The sequence below is a fragment of the Oryctolagus cuniculus genome, chromosome 2, assembly GCF_964237555.1.
Source record: "Oryctolagus cuniculus chromosome 2, mOryCun1.1, whole genome shotgun sequence".
Taxonomy (NCBI): Eukaryota; Metazoa; Chordata; class Mammalia; order Lagomorpha; family Leporidae; genus Oryctolagus; species Oryctolagus cuniculus.
This window is the reverse complement of record NC_091433.1, coordinates 171,330,321-171,348,348: the sequence shown is the minus strand read 5'-3', so window position 1 is coordinate 171,348,348 and position 18,028 is coordinate 171,330,321. Positions and strand designations below refer to the sequence as shown.

The 18,028-nt window shown below is 49.8% G+C and overlaps 1 protein-coding gene across 6 annotated transcripts in view; it reads right to left on the bottom strand.

The window, feature by feature from the left end:
- Positions 1-18,028, bottom strand: part of XDH (xanthine dehydrogenase) — a 92,797-nt gene that overhangs the window by 27,155 nt on the left and 47,614 nt on the right. For all 6 annotated transcript variants that reach the window (XM_070067912.1, XM_070067908.1, XM_070067910.1 and 3 more), the window contains 11 exon segments: positions 12,221-12,412; positions 11,775-11,920; positions 10,599-10,680; positions 9,988-10,083; positions 9,271-9,399; positions 8,656-8,730; positions 6,729-6,781; positions 4,564-4,678; positions 3,683-3,748; positions 2,333-2,521; positions 867-1,043 (listed from right to left, as the gene is read on the bottom strand). In XM_070067912.1, the coding sequence (XP_069924013.1) occupies positions 867-1,043; positions 2,333-2,521; positions 3,683-3,748; positions 4,564-4,678; positions 6,729-6,781; positions 8,656-8,730; positions 9,271-9,399; positions 9,988-10,083; positions 10,599-10,680; positions 11,775-11,920; positions 12,221-12,412 (1,320 nt within the window).

Genomic DNA, 18,028 nt, shown 5'->3' with positions numbered 1-18,028 from the left:
CCTGGGGGCTGCCCACCACCCTCCCCATGCCTGGAGCATGCGTATCCACTCTACCTGTGAACCCTAAAAACCCAGCAAATGTCATGAGGAGGAAATCCAGCGTGTGTGTCAAGAAGAGGCTGCTCCTGCCGGCCTGACAGAGCAAAGGGAGTAGCAGGGGCTCCCGGAGAGCTGTGTGGGCACAGTGCCCACACCAAGTCAGAGGCTCAGCTGGTTCTGAGATCCCAGCAAGAGAGAAGCAAAGGAGCTGCCGGACATGGCCTTCCTTGCCAGCTCCATCCCCTAGACACATCCCATGGGGCTTCCAACAGTAATGACCATGGACTTTCTCTGCCATCTTCTGCTACCCACACCTCCAAGGTGGTTACTGAGCACCACATAACAGTCATCTGGTCTCCCCAGAGGGCACCTACATGTCCCCAGGGTCAGCGTGGCACATGGTAATCCTAGAACAACCATGGCTGAGATCATTAATGACTTCCTCTTTTTCCTTCCACCTCCACGCACCCTCACATTGTATCCTTAACAAAGAAGGCTCCCAAAAACCAGGGACAGGTGATGAAGATTAAGCTCTTCTGGAGTTTTACCCATCACCAGTACCCAGCTGGGCAAAGGCAACATCTGTGGGTGACAACTACACCCCATGTTCCTCCTGTCTCTAAAAGGACCCAGCTATTAGCTGCCTCCAGGGGGGTTCTGGGTTCTCATTGTTCTCTTGCAAATGCACAGCCAAGGACACTCTTTGACCCCAGGCCGCCTGATTGAGGGACAGCCCCATTTCCCACGCCTCCGTGGAACCTGCCCCTGTAATGGGCATCTGGCCCCTGGCTGCCCCAGGTACACGGGCACTCGAGGGGACGTCCTACCAGGGTGGTGAACTGGTCCACACAGGCATTGCGGATCTTCTCCGGGGTGGCAGGGCTGTCCAGCCGGAAGAGCGGCTTCGTGTTGTAATCTGTGTGCTGGCTTCGTGCTGCGCGGATGGCGTCCTTGATGGCGAAGAAGATGGAGGCGGCCAGGAAGAGGGGCGGCTCACCGACAGCCTGAGCAGACAGAGCATGGAGCAGGGCATCAGATGGAGCAGCCCCACTTTCACGTTGCTGCGCAGACCCAGGGCGCTGGGCAGCAAGCCTGCACCAGGGGGACCAGTGACGTCATCAGAGACAAGTACCGCCCCAGCACTAACAAGTACAGCAGGAAGGAGCAGTGAAAATTCGTCAGCGGCTGACAGCAACGGAGTCTGTGAATGACTGGACCCCATGGGCGTATTTCCTTACCTCTCCCGGTGTCATTTTCTCAGAAGACACCATGCAAACATGATGTGCTACTAAGTGCTCTATTGTTCTAGTAAGGGATCCTATTTTATAAACCCCCAGATCTGCCACGAGTCTTAACCCTTTGCTCACAGCCACTAACCCAGCCACTAACCCAGAACAATCAGCTCGCAGCTCTGACTCACACCTACAGGCACTGGACCTGTATTTGCGACATCTGCTGGGATTCCAGGCACAGCAACAGAGAGGAATTGAAGCACTCTACGGCTCTCTGGGACAGGGCTTGTCCATCGCCCCAAAACCATGGCTCAGAGACCACCTGCTTCCGAATCACTAAATAGACTTTTTCAAAAGGTGTTTTCCAGTGCTTACCCTAGACCTATTCAATCAACATTTCTTGGTGGGGAGGGACTGCACGGCAGTGCGTTTTAGCATGAACCCCGTGGATTGCATTGCACTGGACGGTGTGCCCCAAAGGGTCACAATGCATCCCAGACCTGCCGCTCACCCAACACTAAGTCAACCAGGAGATGAGCAAAAGGGCATTTCATTGGGTACAACCGGCGCTTTGTGCTCCTTACAACTAGAACTACACCACCACAGAATGAATTCTCCACCACATCTTCATACTGAATGGGACAAGGAGGAAGCAGGACAGTCACCCGCAATCCTACAGGCACTGTGATCCAGTCCTAAGGCCTCAGCGACCGAAGAAGCACAGAGGCAATGCTCTCAGACACAGCAAAGATACTGAGTCTCACGGAACCATGGGGATGCCAGACCTGGCAAGTCCTCTCTGAGGATCGAGCGTGAGGCATGCATGCCTGAGACGGGGGCGTTGGTCTGGATTTGACCTCCTGGATGTGACAAAGGGACCAAAGAAGCCAGCTGCAGCACATACTAGGTTGGTGTCCTCAATCCAGCTGAACTGGTTCTCAGACCCTTTCCTGCCCTCACCAAGGCCAAGGTCAAGCCTTCTTCACTCTTTACGATGAGCCCTTGCAGACCCAGCCGCACCATACAGCTTAGAAGGCAGCACAGACCCAGAGCTACAGTACCTTGGAAGCGTAGATGGCTTTCTTGTTGGGGCAGTCACGGAGCAGGGACACCCGGAACTCAATGGGGATGCTGCCAAAGGCAGGGATCTTGTAGGTGCTGGGCCCACGGGTATGCAGGCTCCCCTCGGGGGAGTAGTGCAGCTCCTCCAGGGTGAAGAGGCCCAGGCCCTGGACGAAAGCCCCCTCCACCTGCAGGACAGAGAGGGACCATGGTTACCCACTTGCTGCCTGCAGCAGGGCCTGGGAGGAAGCCCCAGCCCAGCACAGCCTCTCTGGCCAGGCTCTGACTCTGGCTGAGTGAAGGTGCTGGCACTGAAGTCAGTTTCAGAACTCGTCAACAATCCGAGGAGCTCACACAGGGGTAGGCCAACTCCCTGTGACAACCTGCCATGGTGCCTATGGAGACACTCCCTGCATGCTGCCACAGGGCAAGTGGTGGCCCACAGCTGAGACATGAGCTGACAGAGGAGGTGTCCCTTGGATGGTGGCTTCTGCACACCTGCTTGTCCTCAGGGAGCCAGTTCCCCTGCCGAACCTTCCAGGTCCCTTTAAAGCACCTGCCCCTGCTGTGCTGGCCCACATATCTGCTCCTCCAGCCTCCTTGCTCAGAACAGGGACGCGGGACACCACGGTGGCCAAACAAGGACTGGGGGAGAGACCAGGTGTTAATCACCTTCGAATCTGTGGTGCCTCGTGTGGGCCTTGCCCAAAGCAGGGTCACCCTGAAAAGTTGTTCAGTGGGTGAATGAGAAGATTGACAGATGACGGATTCCTCAAGGCCTGGTAATGGTCCATTTTTGAGAAAAAAAACTTCATGTTTTCTACCTGCTGCCCAGTACTTCAACTCTGGAATCCCCCTCTGCCTTTCCCTGCTGCCCAGTGGTTCTCTATTTCCCCAAAGCAGTCTTCCTTGGTCCATCCCTTCACTCCTGGTGGCTGAGCCCCCCCCAGGGCTCTCCACCAGGCTGGGGAGCATTTACTTCCTGGAGTACAAAAGCGATCCTGGGTGGATGAGGCTTGAGTAGAGAAACAACTCTTCTGACCCCACTGCCAAGGCATTGACTGCAAATGCAAGCTCCACTCTCTGTCAATCATTCTCCTTCTCCAACCACGCGTGGGAGTTCATGTGCACACACACACCCATGTGTGCCTTCTCACTTTCACATTTGTCACCTTGTTCCCTGAGGTGTGAATGCCCTAAATCGAAATCCCGCTCTGGGGGAGACTCTGCAGGTACCACGTCCTGGCCTGCTGAGAAATGACACGAGGCCAACACGCTGTGGGTGGGGAGTTGCTGGGGGCACATCAGCGGTCAAGTCCATCACTGCCCTGATGCCCCAGGAGCCTTACCTGTCCAATGTCAATGGCAGGGTTCAGACTGGAGCCAACGTCCATGACGATGTCGGTGCGGAGGTTCTAAAGTGAATGGTGAAACGGAAGCGGTTTGAGATGACAGAGGTCTGTGGAATAACGCAGATGGGCCTTGGCGGCCCTGAGACCATAGGTCTGGCTGGAACAGAACCCAGCAGCAGCAGTGAGCTGGGCACACTCAGGCAGAAGTGACAGCGTTCCCGCCCTGCTTCTGCGGCTGTCTCGGCTGTCTCGCAGCTGAGGTCTGAGTTCTCGGCAGCTGGGTGGGGCTGGGAAGCAGCCATGATCTCCGGATCACCAGAGAGAGCTGCGCATACTCTGTGTGAGCAGCAGAGCCGGTTCGCAGACCTGGGGAGCCTGCACAGATCATGTAAGAAAGGAGTCTGCCAGCTACTCTCTGTGGGCTGACTCCAGCCTGTCCCTCCCTTTCCGTGGGGTCTAAACATTAACAATTACATTATTAAATGACGGGAAAAAATAAAAAGCATATTTTGTGACAAGGAAGAACCATATGAAATTCAAATTTCAGGGCCCATCAAAAACATTTGATTGGAAAACAGCTATGCTTATTTGTGCATATGATTTCATTTTTTTTGGTACCAAAATCAAGTTAGCTTTTAACTCCATGAACTGTTATTGAAGTTGCCTGTTTATAGCTGCTTTCACACAACACAGCAGAGCTGAGGCAGATTCCGTGCGACCTATAAAGCCTCAAATACTCCTCTCTCGCCTTTCATGGACCGTGGGACTGGGCCGGATGTGAAGCAGTATTTTCCCAACTGCAAAGTCTGTCTCCACCTGCTCTTCGTGGTTTCACTTCCCTTTTTCCCTGCAGAATGAATGCTTAGTGAACTTCTCACCTTATGATCTCCTGTTAAGCAGTCAATTTCCACTTCCGAGCAGGCCACCCCATAGGTGAAGTAGTGGAAGGGATTCCCCGAGTTTGTCTCAAAGCTGTAGCCCAGGTTGGGTGTTCTAGAAGAGAACGGAGGATACTGCGTGCGTAGTAAGATAAACACACCTCTTCCCCACAGACACGCGGGTGTCCACCACAATCTGTATACCTCAAAGGTTTTAATTTTTTTTTCATTTGGTAGATCGCAGGTAAGAAAAAAAAAAAAAAAAAAAAAAACCTGTGTTTGGGAGATTTTGAGCCTGTACGTGAAACTCAAGTAACCAAGAGCATTTCGTCTCCTGTTTCTGCTGTTTTGCCAATGGTCTTCACCCTGTCATCCTACCCAGTCCAGCAGTGTTAAGTATCGGCAGACAGATTCGCCTGAACTCACAGAAATCGCACATGAAGGGTCTACTGAATTGGGATCCAGGGGCTCCGGAAGCAAAGGTGCTGTCTGTGACAGTGCTTGGCTGTGCTCACAAGTTCACCTGATGCCCTTGTCAAGGTGAAAGCTAAAGAGATTGATATCTCATACCAGCCTGGGCCACCTGGAAACAACCACTCCCCACCTTCTGCTCTGTGGAAATTTCCACAGACGATTAGAGGAAAATGTTATAAATAGAAACAGATAGTCCCTTCTATAGTTTTTTTCATTTTTTAGTCCTTCAGTGCGTTATTTTTTTAAGGATTTATTTTATTTATATGAAAGTCAGACTTACACACACAGAGAGAAGGAGAAGCAGAAAAAGAGAGAGAAAGAGAGGTCTTCCATCCACTGGTTCACTCCCCAGTTGGCAGTAATGGCCGGAGCTGCGCTGATCTGTGGCCCAGAGCCAGGAGCTTCTTACGGGTCTCCCACGTGGGTTCAGGGGCCCAAGAACTTGAGCCATTTTCCACTGCTTTCCCAGGCCATAGCAGAGAGCCGGATTGGAAGTGGAGCAGCCAGGACTCGAACAGGCGCCCATATGGGATGCTGGCACTACAGGTGGAGGCTTTACCCACTATACCACAGTGCTGGTTCCTCACATGGTTTTTGTGTGGTAATACAAAAAGCCACAGAGATACAGGATATTATAAACTCTGGGGTGTAAGTATACACACATGCACACACACACACACATACATATGGTTTATGCAAAAATTGAAGTTGTATAAGGTACTGAAGGAGGCCTCTGCTGTGGCATAGTGAGTAAAGCCGCCACCTGCAGTGCCGGCATGCCATATGGGTGCCCATATGCACACGCAGTCTCATTGCAAACGTAGGGTGCAGTGGAACTTCCTTAGCAGTGTGATTTGGAAGACAGCACATATCTTCTGCAACTTGCAATGAGACTGCGTGCGCAAAAGGCCCTCATTCCTGTGAAAGAAACCCTCTCTAAAGAAATGCAATGCGCAGGGGCACACGTCTGGCCTAGTGGTTAAGACACCGGTCAAGATGTCTTCGTCCCACATCAGAGTGACTGGGTTCGATACCCAGCTCTGGCTTCTGACTCCAACTTCCTGCTAATTCAGACCCTTGACAGGAACGGTGATGGCTCAAGTGGTGAGGGCCCTGTCCCCGATATGGAAGGCCTGTATTGAGTTTCTGGTTCCCAGCTTCAGCACTGACCCAGCCCTGGCCATAGTGGGCCTTTGGGGAACGAACAACCAGAAGGGAGAACATTCTGCCTCTCCATTCCCTCTCTGTTTCAATTAAATAAATAAACTTTTAAAAAGGAATGCAATGCACAGTACAAAGCAGCACACAGGTAATAGCAATGCCCGAATGAGATCAACAAACACCCCTAGATCCTGCAGGGGAACGCTGAGATTGGCGGGGATGGTGGAGGTGAGAACAGGATCAGAGGGCGCCACTGACTGTCCCCTGTCAGAAAGTCCACTCTGAGGCCAGAACTAGAATGAGGTCCTCAGAGTGCTGACTCCTGCTTTAGCCCCCTGGCACACAGTTGGGTAAGCCACGTATCTGAGGGCATCACTAGGCTGAAACCAGGACAAGTCTGCTGGAGAGATGAGCGTCTCGGTGCACCTGCTCTCTCCTGACCCCAGGCTGACGGGTGTCGGAGCTGGAAGGCACCAGGGAGCTAAGGCTGACATCCTGCAGTGAATGGGCCAGAGCTGACCCATACTTACTTATAAAACCCAGTAGCAGACAAGCTCACGGCATCCAGGTAGGCAGCTGTGACCTGCAGACAGAAAGGGTCATCAGGGAGGGGTAGGCGTGGCTTCCAGATACCCTGACCTGCCACCAAGCCTTCATGAGTTCAACCTCGTTATCTGGAAGCTGATCAACTTATTTTCCTATGACTCAGACTTCCATACCTCACCTCCCATTCCCATCGCCACTGCCGGCACCACGGCCTCAGCAGCTGAAGCCTGGAGTACTATTGCCACCTCTTGCCCGGACTTCCTGTCCCCGCCAGCTCCCCGGCAGAGCAGGAGTGATCCTCTTACCAAACCACGCTTCCCACGTCATTGCTCTGCCCTGGAGCGTTCAGCGACTCCCCATCACCTACGGAGCAGAGCCTGGGGCTGGGTGTCACGGTCCTCTCTCTGGCCCTTTCTAGAACGCACACCATCAGCACCCTGGCCAGTCTCAGCTGGGAACTCTCCCAACCCTTCCTTGTTCCCACACCACTGCACCTTCATCTATGCACTTCTGCTGTATTCATCCAAATCCTTGTTACTCCTCAGTGACCAGCTCGAACTCACTGTTCCAATCGCCCGTCCTTGATGCCGATGCCCTACTCAAGCCATCATGAAAGGAACTCTCTGCAGTGCCCAAGCTACTTACCTCGTGAGCCTTACAGGTTCCTAGTGATAAAGCCCTCCGTCCATCACCTCTTTAACTATAAAACAGGCCTTTTGGTCTCCCCAGCATGAACACAACACTGAGCTTTCAGATGTCCTTAATATAATTTGTATCAATGTCACTGTCAATTACCAAGCTTATTACTATGCACAAATTGCTAATTAGCACTTTGCATTCATTATCTTACTTAGTATTTACTATAACCCTGTAAGATCTGCGCTGTTCTATTCATTTTACAGATGAGAAGACCAAGGCTTCCCGAAAAAGACTTTGGCCTGGGATCTGCACTAGGCACATCATATCATGTGTAGGTGTGGATTTGGTGGTATACTGTGGGTGATTTATTGGGATTATCTGCTTACAAGGGAGTTGAGGGCAAAGCTCAGATCAACAGGTCCGACATCACAAAACTGCCACCAAGGCTGCTGTGAAGATACTAAATTTGCCTGACAAATCCATGCCCCAAACCAAATTACCACACTCAAGTTGCATCCCTAAGGTGTTCACACACCTGATGTCTGTGAGTGTGGGAAGGGGAGATAAGGTCCTGGGAGGCACAGATGCATGGATCTGGTGGAAGTGCTGCTTTCTTTAAGCTAGAGAGAGCTGCTCGTGCCCCCTGAGCTGGTTTCCGTGAAGTCACACCCTATGTGTTACAGTTAGGGCTATTCCAACTCTGGGGGTCAGGGACACAGGCACCACCGGTATTTCTGCCTGCTGGAGGTGCTGTGGTCTCCCACCCGACAGTCCCTTCCTGGCCTCTGATCTAGAGGACTGGGTTTATCTTTATGTGGAGTGTTTACTCCACCCGTCAATGCTACAGTCACAGGGATGCTATAAGCTCTCTCAAGCATGGTCACGCTCTCTCAGTAGACCCAGGTTTGAGGGTTGGTAAGAGCAGAGGCTGCCAGGGCAGCCTGTGGACGGGCAGAGGTTTGAAGACAAGGCTCATCCAGGCTGTCCAACAACTGGGGCACGGGACAAGTGCCGAGTGATGCAAGACCTCACATCATCCGTGGTCATCCTTCCTCTGAGGCTCAGGGAAGCCAAAACTCCAAGTCCCACAAGGCCACCGAGATCCTGGAAGTGAAGGGCCCAGCATTCCTTGTCCTGTGAAATCATACAGACCACCTGGCTTCTCTTGGTGGGATGAATTGCTGGCCCTCACCCTCGTTGGGGGTAAGGACAGAAGCCTTGCTTTTGATGCCCGTGCATCTTCCAAAGTGTCCTGGAGGAACTCAGACTCACCCAGTCTTCCCAGGAGCCACTGGGATTCTTCTTCTTGAAGGGTTCCAGCCTTTTCAGGATGGTCTGACAAGCCTCCTGCAGAAAATACAGCCACCCACATCAGCCCTCTGCACTCTACGGCTCAGGCGAAGCCGGGGCCTCAGTCCTCTCCAAGCAATGCTGTACCCAGGGTGCCACCCTCCCGGGAATCATGGAGGCCCATGGCAGAAACACTACCCTGCACTTCAGCCCTTGTTGGGAGAACATTTTCCCATCCAGCTCTTAGGCTGAGACATGGCCAAATGTTGGAAGGACTCCCATCAAGTGGCTCTGACCAGGCAGATCCCAGCATCAATTTTCAGTTGTGATCCACTCCCTTGTGGCCAGTTCCAACAACAGGAAGAGTACCTGCCCAGAAGCCCCTGCTTCCCCCCACCAAAACCCTTCCCCCTCCCTCCCTCATCCCTCTTGGCTTTGGTGGAAGCAATTATGGTTCTTGGGCCTCCCCTTTAGCATCCTCCAGGAAGGAGAGCCAAGGGCAAGGCTATGGCCAAAGAGGCTGAAAGGAACCATTGCCGCAGCCGCCCGGGAGACTCGCCAGGCCCTCTGCTCTGCCAGCTCCCACGGGCTCCGTACATAGACCGCCTGTCCATTGATGTCAGCGCTGACGGACGCCGCTGTGGGAGAGGTGTTGGGCACCGTGCTGGTGCTCGTCTCGCTGATATAGATCTTGGAGGTGGGGATCTTCAGGGCCCTGCTGGCCACCTGTGAAAAGAGAAGACAGCACCTTCTAGGGAAGGGGTCAGCGTGGGGCTTGGCTAACCATCTCCCCAAGACAGAATTCAGGTTCACTGAGAGGGGCAAGCAGATAATTTTGCAGGTTCTAATCCTGTTGATTCTAAGATACTCGGACATCTGGCTGAGTCTGAAACAGCACTCTGTGGAGTGATTTGGTTAGATAAAACATGCATAAACTTAATTGGTGACAGTGCCTTTTTAAGCTAACCTTGGCTTCAATTTGGCCAGTGCTCATGAGCCAAACAGATGTACTGACTCTAGGCCAGCTTCGTTATCCTATTCCACTGGGAGGAGTCTCGCGGAGTGTGGCAGCCAACTCCTTCTACGCAGAGCCATGGGGCCCTGGAGGGCTGGCGATGGAAGTCTCCTGGCCAGTCCTTTACAGATAAGGACACTGAGGCCAATACGGGGAGGAGACTGGCCCAAGGCGGCACGCGAATGACTGGCAGGGCCGGGGGGAGATCCCACACCTACTCCTGCTTCTGGAAAGTCCCACAGTGTTTTCCCTCACAACAGACAGCACGTGCTGGAGGGGACACCCGGAGGGCTGCTTACCTGCACCATCTTGGTGTGAAGGCCTTGGCCCATTTCGGTGCCCCCATGAGTCAGGAGCACAGAGCCATCCGTGTACACATGAACCAGGGCTCCGGCCTAGAGCCAGAGGAGGAAGACAGACAAAACAATCAGTGAATTGTGACTCAGCTTAGGCATCCAACCAAAGGCATGGAGCCGAGAACAAAGAAAGCCAGCAGCAATGTTTTGGATGCAAACCCCTAACAAAAGGTACATCTGAATGAACTTCATGATTAGATTCTACAACCCTTCGGTCACTGACAACATGTTTGCACACCTTTCTCTCTGTCTCTCATCCCCAGAGGGAAGGAGGTCAAGGGTCTTCAGATGAAGAAGTAAAATGGAAAAGCAGAGAGCCACAGTTCCACACGCAGGAGGAGAAAGCTAGAGACTAACCCATTTCTCGGAGTCTCACTGTCCTGTGACATACTGTGCAAAAAGGGACATGCAAGCTCAAAGCTCATTTAACCAGCAAAGGCTCCTCCGGTCAGCTCTGTTACCACTGTCAAGGAGATTTCCCTTTGCAATACGGTTACTGGGGGAACTGGGGCTCCAGGCCAGTGAAGATGGGTGAAGCCACAGGAAGCAAATACCTGATTCAGAAAAGGAACCGTGAAGCTTATTCCAAATTTGGTTGGGATGATGCTCAGTCCTCTCTTTTTCCAACAATTCTCCCTGGAGAAAAAGGAATAATTCTCATGGAAGCTTCTCAACCATCCTCATGTGAGAGTGGACATACTCTCAGGCAACATCTTCATATCAGAGGACAGGACATCTTTGGTTCTGCACATACTGAGTTGTGACCAAGTAAGCACAGACAAGGAGAAGGAAGGTGGGAGTGTGGATTCTGGGCCCTCCCCTCCCCAGGAATCCAGGCTTTAAAGCAGCACCACCCTTCGTCCCTGGGTGGTATTCAGACTGGGACAGCGGGCCCTAGTGATCTTGGGCTGTGATACTGTGCTATGCCTTCCTAATAGACAATGCTTTATGTCTGACTTTTTCCAATTCTGTGAAGAGTCAGTACCACTATCCCCACTGTGCAGATGATAAACTCCAGGGAGACTTATCAACAAGATGGTGATGGCCACCAAGTTCACGTTTATAGATAAGCATCAGAGGCAGCTTCATATCTGTGGTGTTCAGAGTCCTAGGCAGACATCGAGGTAAAGGAGAGCAAGCCACTTCTTGGCGTGCCCGGTTTGTGGCCCATTTATTCTTTTCCAACCTAGTTTCCTGGCAAATGCAATCCTGGGAGGCAGGAGATGATGGCTCAAATGGTTGAGGTCTTGCCACCCATGTGGGAGACCTGTACAGAGTTCCAGGTTCCTGGCTTTAGACTGACCCAGCCCTGGCTACTGTGTATGTTTGAGAAATGAGCCAGCATTCATTCATATTCTCTCTCTCTCTCTCTCTCCCTCTCTCTCTCTCTCTCTCTCACCCCTTGCCTCCCTCCTGCCCTCCCTCCTCCTCTCTTTTCGACCTCTCAATTGAAAAATAAATATAATACGCTGTTGCCAGAAGGCACGTAGCTGTGTCAAGTAAACCGTGAGTGATAGGTCACAGCACTGAGGGCAGACTTGAGCCCACCTGCTCCAGGCTGAAGTTCATTACCAGGTCATAAACAGGTGGCTAGGAACAAGCTGGCAGACCCAACCGGGTCTGTTGTACACTGGAGTGTTGGCTTCGTGTGTGGGGTTCAGCAGAGAAGCCTCAGACCATGAAGTCCCAGGGGCACCAGCACGTGCTTCTCGTCCACCCTCAGAACTTACTTGTTAAACTTGTCAACCTCACTCTTCCGCGCCTCAAACTGAGAGCTTGCCAGGCATTCATCCCAGCACCTGGGCAAGGTGAAGCCCTCCAGCTTCTGGTTGAAGTGTGTCAGGTCCCCTTCTTTGTACATGTTCTTCCTCCGCACCTTCCCAAGGAGAGAGACATTGAAGCCTTTTCAGCGGCAAGAAACCGGGATGGGGGATCACAACCTAAAGTTGAGTTTCCAGCCCCTTCGGTAGCATCTGCCCACCCCTAGCCCATGAGAGACGCTCAAGACACAAAGCCAGGCTTCCCCCAGTGTCGGCTGACCCCACCCTGGCTCGTGAACCAGGTTCCCAGCTATCTGCCCACCCCTAGCCCAAGAGAGACGCTCAAGACACAAAGCCAGGCTTCCCCCAGTGTCGGCTGACCCCTCCCTGGCTCGTGAACCAGGTTCCCAGCTTACATCCTCTGCTGGCAGCCCACAGGTCGTGGCGACTTCACTCATCCAGTACTCGGCAATGAGCATCCCCTGGGGCCCTCCAAAGCCCCGGAAGGCTGTGTTGGAGGGCAGGTTGGTCTTGCACAGCCGCCCAGTGCCCCGGATGTTGGGGATTTTATAGCAGTTGTCCATATGGAATAGAGCTCGTTCCATGATCTGAAGTAGAGGAAACCAAGATGGGAGAGAGCAATTCACTGGTTTCCTTGGATCCTCAAAATAGAACTCAGAGGGCTGTGGGCAGGCCTGCATTTCCCAGCCACACTGTCTGCTGCTCCTCTTCAAGCCCCAGTTGCTCCTTCCCTGGCTTGTTGAAATCATCTCCTTACTGCACACTGTTTACCATAATCCCCCCACCTACCTCCTCTATGGGGACACTCTTTCCTAACCTGACAGCTCCTTTAAAAGAACAGCTGATTTTATTAATTCATTGTCAATTTTTTTTAATTCCCATGAAAGCTGTAGTACAAATACTTGAGAGTCAAATACTCCAGTAGGTGGTGTTAGGAAAAACAGAAGTTCCCAGCTGGCGCCACGGCTCACTAGGCTAATCCTCTGCCTGCGGTGCCAGCACACCAGGTTCTAGTCCCAGTCAGGGCGCCGGATCTGTCCCGGTTGCCCCTCTTCCAGTCCAGCTCTCTGCTGTGGCCCGGGAGTGCAGTGGAGGATGGCCCAAGTGCTTGGGCCCTGCACCTGCATGGGAGACCAGGAGAAGCACCTGGCTCCTGGCTTCGGATCAGCGCGATACGCCAGCCATTGGAGGGTGAACCAACAGCAAAAGGAAGACCTTTCTCTCTCTCTCTCTCTCTCTCTTGCTGTCCACTCTGTCAAAATAAATAAATAAATAAATAAGGGGGAAAAAAAAGAAAAACAGAAGCTCCCTCCACTTTCCTTCCTTCCATCCTCCAAAAGCAGCCACTTCCGACTCTTATCGGCCATTCAGATCCACTTCTTCCACATCTCTAAATAATGTGCTTATCTAATACCCCACCTTGACCTCGTCAATGGGGGATTCTATTCTCTCTTACTGCTACAACACAGGAGGACCTCATGCCTGCCAACCCCCGCCCCCCCCATACACAGCAGCTTCCAATCCCCTGGATGTTCAGTCTTGGGACTGTAATGTGGTGGCCCAATACTCTGGCCTGGGGTGTCAGAGAATTCCAGGTAGGGAGCAGAGACTTTAATCTTCAACAACCATTAATAACGTCCTACTCCAACCCCTAAAATTACAGAACAGAGGAGAAGCCTGGACTTCCACCCAGCCTAGCCATAAAGACACACCTTCTCCCTGGCTGGGTGGTGTCAGGGGAGGAGGACTCCAGTCCAGTAGTGAGCAGGCCATCCCCCTCCAGTGTCAGTGGGCAGCACGTATCACCTTGATTTGCCACCCAGAGCAAATAGTAGCTGCTACCACTCTGTGAATCAGCAAACGCCAAGTGGAAAATCAAGACTTCTACCTCGACCGAGCAATAGCGGAGAACAGTGTCAAAAGAGAAAAAGTAGGTTTAAATAAGATTCAGCATCTCGGCAGATCATCACCATCTGTACTCTAACTTTGGGTTGCTCTAGGTTTCAATGAAAAATCAAACCAAGAGACAGGAATATTTCAAACTGAATGATAAAAGATAAAGAACAAGGACACTGAGGTGACAAAGTTGTAAAATTATCTGATAATGGTTTTAACACAGCCATGATAAATATGCTCCATGAGCAATTACAAACACACTTGATACAAATGAAAATATACAAAGCCTTGGGAATCAAAACCAGAAAGTCTCAGCAAAGAAATACAAGATATAAAGAATCAAATGGACATTTAGGGGGCTGAAAAATATAAAAACCAAAACAGCTCGTTAGACGGGTTCCACAGCAGCAGAGAAGGGTCAGAGGAGAGAACCAGCAAACTGAAGAGTAGAATAATATATATTACCAAATACAAGCCATATTGAGAATACAGAATGAAACAAAAATAACAGTTTCCTGGGCACGTGGCATGATCAAAAGAGACCTAATATTCATGTTGTTGGAGTCTGGGAAGGAAAGGAGGGGCTAGACGTAGGTATTTTGGCACAGTGGGTGAGCCACTACCCAGGAGGCTTAAATCCCATATTGGAATACCTAGGATTGGGGCCTGCAGTACTGGCATCACACTGGGCACTGGCTCAAGTCCTGGTTATTCCACTTCCAATCCAATTCCCTGCTAATATGCCTGGGAAAGCAATGCAAGACGGCTCAAGTCCCTGGGCCCCTGCACCCACGTGAGAGACCCAGATGAAGCTCCTGGCTCCTGGCTTTGGCCTGGCGCAGCCCTGGACACTGCAGCCATTTGGGGAGTGAACCAGCAGATGGAATAACTCTCTTTCTCTCTCTGCCTCTGCCTCTCCCTCTTTCTAAATTACTTTCAAATAAATAAATCTTAAAAAAAAAAAAAAAAAGAATACATAGGATTGAGTCCTGCCTCTATTTCCACCAGCTTCCTGATAATGAGCCTGAGAGGCAGCAGAGGATGTCTCAAATGCTTGGGTCTCTGTCACCTACATAGGAGACTTGGATACAGCTCCTGGCTTCAGCCTGGCCAAGCCCTAGCTACGGAAGGCATCTGAGGAGTGAACCAGCAGATGGAAGATGGTTCGCACTCTCCCTTCCATGCCCATTCTCTGACTTTGCCTTTCAAATAAATAAAAATAAATAATTTTTATAAAAGAGAGGGGCTAAAAATCCTTAAAAAATAATAACTGAAAACTTGCTAAATTTTTCAAGAGGCATAAACCTATAGATTGTATTCTGAGTGACCACCAAACAGGATAAACTTGAAGAAATCCATAAGCAGACATATAATCAAATTTCTAAAAACTAAAGATAAAGGAAAAACCATGAAAGCAATCAGAGAAATGAATCCTTACCTATCTGGGGGAGGTAATTAGAATAACAAGTGATTTTTCAGCAAAAACTATGGAGTTTCTAAAAAAGTGCCACATTTTTCAGATGCTGAAAGAAAAGAACTCTCAATGTTCCTACGGGGCAATGAAATTACCCCACAGGAGTAAGAAAGAAAAACACAAGACATTCTCAGATGAAGGTCAACTCAGAAAAGTTGTTCCCAGAAGATCTGTAATAGAATAATAACTGCAGGGGTTCTCTAAACAGAAACAGAAGCATCAAAGAAGGAACCTTGGAATCTTGGGAGGAAGAAAAAACACTTTAAGCAAAAACATGGATAAAAGCAACAGGCTTTTCTTCTCGAGTTTTGAAAGTCATGTCCACTAGTTGAAGCAAAAATTATAATACCATTTCAATGTGGCTCCAAATGTATGCAAAAAAGAATTCTAAATAAAAATTGTATAAGTAGAGAAGGCAAGAAGATGTAGAGGGATTAAGGTTTCTAAATTTTGCCAAAACTGGTGAAATGACAACTCATAGACTACTATCAGTTACAGGTATCAACAGCGCCAATTCAGTGAGCAACCAAGAATAACTATACAAGAGATACCTTCAACAATATCACAAGTAAATAAAAATCAACTCGAAAAAATGTGCAAGTAACTCACAGGAAAGGAAACAAAAAAGCTAAGAGAACAAACACAAAACAAAACAAACAAAAAAATAAAGTAGCAGACTTATACCCAATAATCAGTCATTACTTTAACCAATATAAATACAGTTAAAAGATTAGCAGAGTTGGTTAAAAAACTTCAAGAAAGGCACTTCAGGTACAACAATGCAAGCAGGTTCAAAGTCAAACGATGCAAAAAGATAAGTCATACAATCATTAATCAAGAGAAAGCAGGAGTGTTAGGCTTAATGTCAGATGAAGCAGACTTCAGAGAAAAACATTATGGGGGGATATTCTATAAAGATAAAACAGTCCTCCCCAAAGAACTATGTCTGCTTCAAAGAACAGAGCTGCAAATAAAAAGCAAAACCTGGCAGAACCATAAGGAAAAACAGAAAAATCCATAATGCTAGTCGGAGATATCAATGCTCCTCTCTCAAAATTAATTTTAAAATAGACAAAAAATCAGAAAGGATATAGACTTATTCAATAATACCATCACTCAATAGGATTTAATGGACATTTGATACAAAAATCTGTGATGTGAAGAAAATGGCTCCCCAAGATATTTTCACTTCCAAATCATAGCACCTATGAATACTACCACACCACTATCCATGGCAAAAGGTATGACAAAATGAAGGCTCTAAAGAGAAGCAGCTTATGTGGGATTATTGGGGTGGGCCTTTAATGCAGTCACAGGCATAAACAGTCCCTAAATCATGATACAATTTGTTGACCTTATGATGGTGTGAAAGCAATATGCATTTGGTAGAATCTGTACTTGGAAGTTTGAACTTTGATCTTGTCTTAGATTCATAATATGTGTAATGATAAAGTCTCATGATGCCAGGCAGGGAGAGTGAGCCATGGCTGCCAACCAGCGACACAACCATGAAGAGAAACAAGTGATGTTCCACAGCGCACTGCGCTGCTAGGCCGTGGTGCTAGGTAGGCAAGGGGTGTTCAATGCATGGGTTTCCTAGGATGGAGACACCTCTGGGTGCTAAGTCAAGAAGCACTTCCAGGCTGGTGCCACGGCTCACAGGCTTATCCTCTGCCTGCAGTGCCAGTACCCCGGGTTCTAGTCCTGGTAGGGGTGCCGGATTCTGTCCCGGTTGCTTCTCTTCCAGTCCAGCTCTCTGCTATGGCCCGGGAGTACAGTGGAGGATGGCCCAAGTCTTGGGCCCTGCACCCGCATGGGAAACCAGGAGGAAGCACCTGGCTCCTGGCTTCAGATTGGCGCAACACACCGGCTGTAGCAGCCATTTGGTGGGGGGGGTGAACAAATGGAAGGAAGACCTTTCTCTCTGTCTCTCTCTCTGTCTCTCTCTCTCACTGTTTAACTCTGCCTGTCAAAAAAAAAAAAAAAAAAAAAAGAAAGAAAAAGAAAAAGAAAAGAAAAAAGAAGCACTTCCAGGTCTATAGAGCTAGAGGAAAGCAGACACAGACAAGGTGTTAGGAAGACAGAGACTGGAGTCATGGAGTGCCATCAGCTGTCAGATGCTGGAAAGAACAAGAATGGATTCTCCTCTCCTCCAGAGCCCTGCACAGGGAGGGTGGCCCTACCCATGCTCAATGGTAGTCTACCGGCCTCCAGAACTCTGGGACAATAATGTCCATTTTATATGTATATAAGTATACATACATATGTGTGTGGGTATATATAATATAAATTATATAATGAGCTGCACATAAACTCACTGCAAGCCTACCATGGAGGTGCACACTTGCACCAAACAGCAGAGCCAGTCCCAGATCAGACCAGCCCACTGTCAAACGAGGCAAATGCCCGGCTGGAGCCAGTCTGTGTCTGTCCATCACTTTCACTCCCTGCTCAGAAAAGCTGCCTACCTACACTGTGGGGCAAGGCTCTGTGAACCTCTTCTTCTGAGGGCTCCTTGATTTGTGAATCGTTCTTCGCTCAGTTTAGCCCTGCTAAATTTAGCTTCTCTGAAAGTTTTATTTTATTGTTTTAAAGAATCTTTTTAAATTGTTTTAAAAATTTATTTTCATTTTATTTGAGAGGCAGAGAAAGATCCCCTAACTCCTTCAAATGCTGGAATAGCCAGGACTGGGCCAGGCTGAAGCCAGGAGTGTGGGACTCAATCCAAGTCCACTTCGTGGGACCCAGTGACCCCAGCCATCATCATTTGCCTCCAAGAGTATGCATTAGCAGGAAGCTGAATCAGAGGTGAAGGAGCCAGGACTCCCAACAG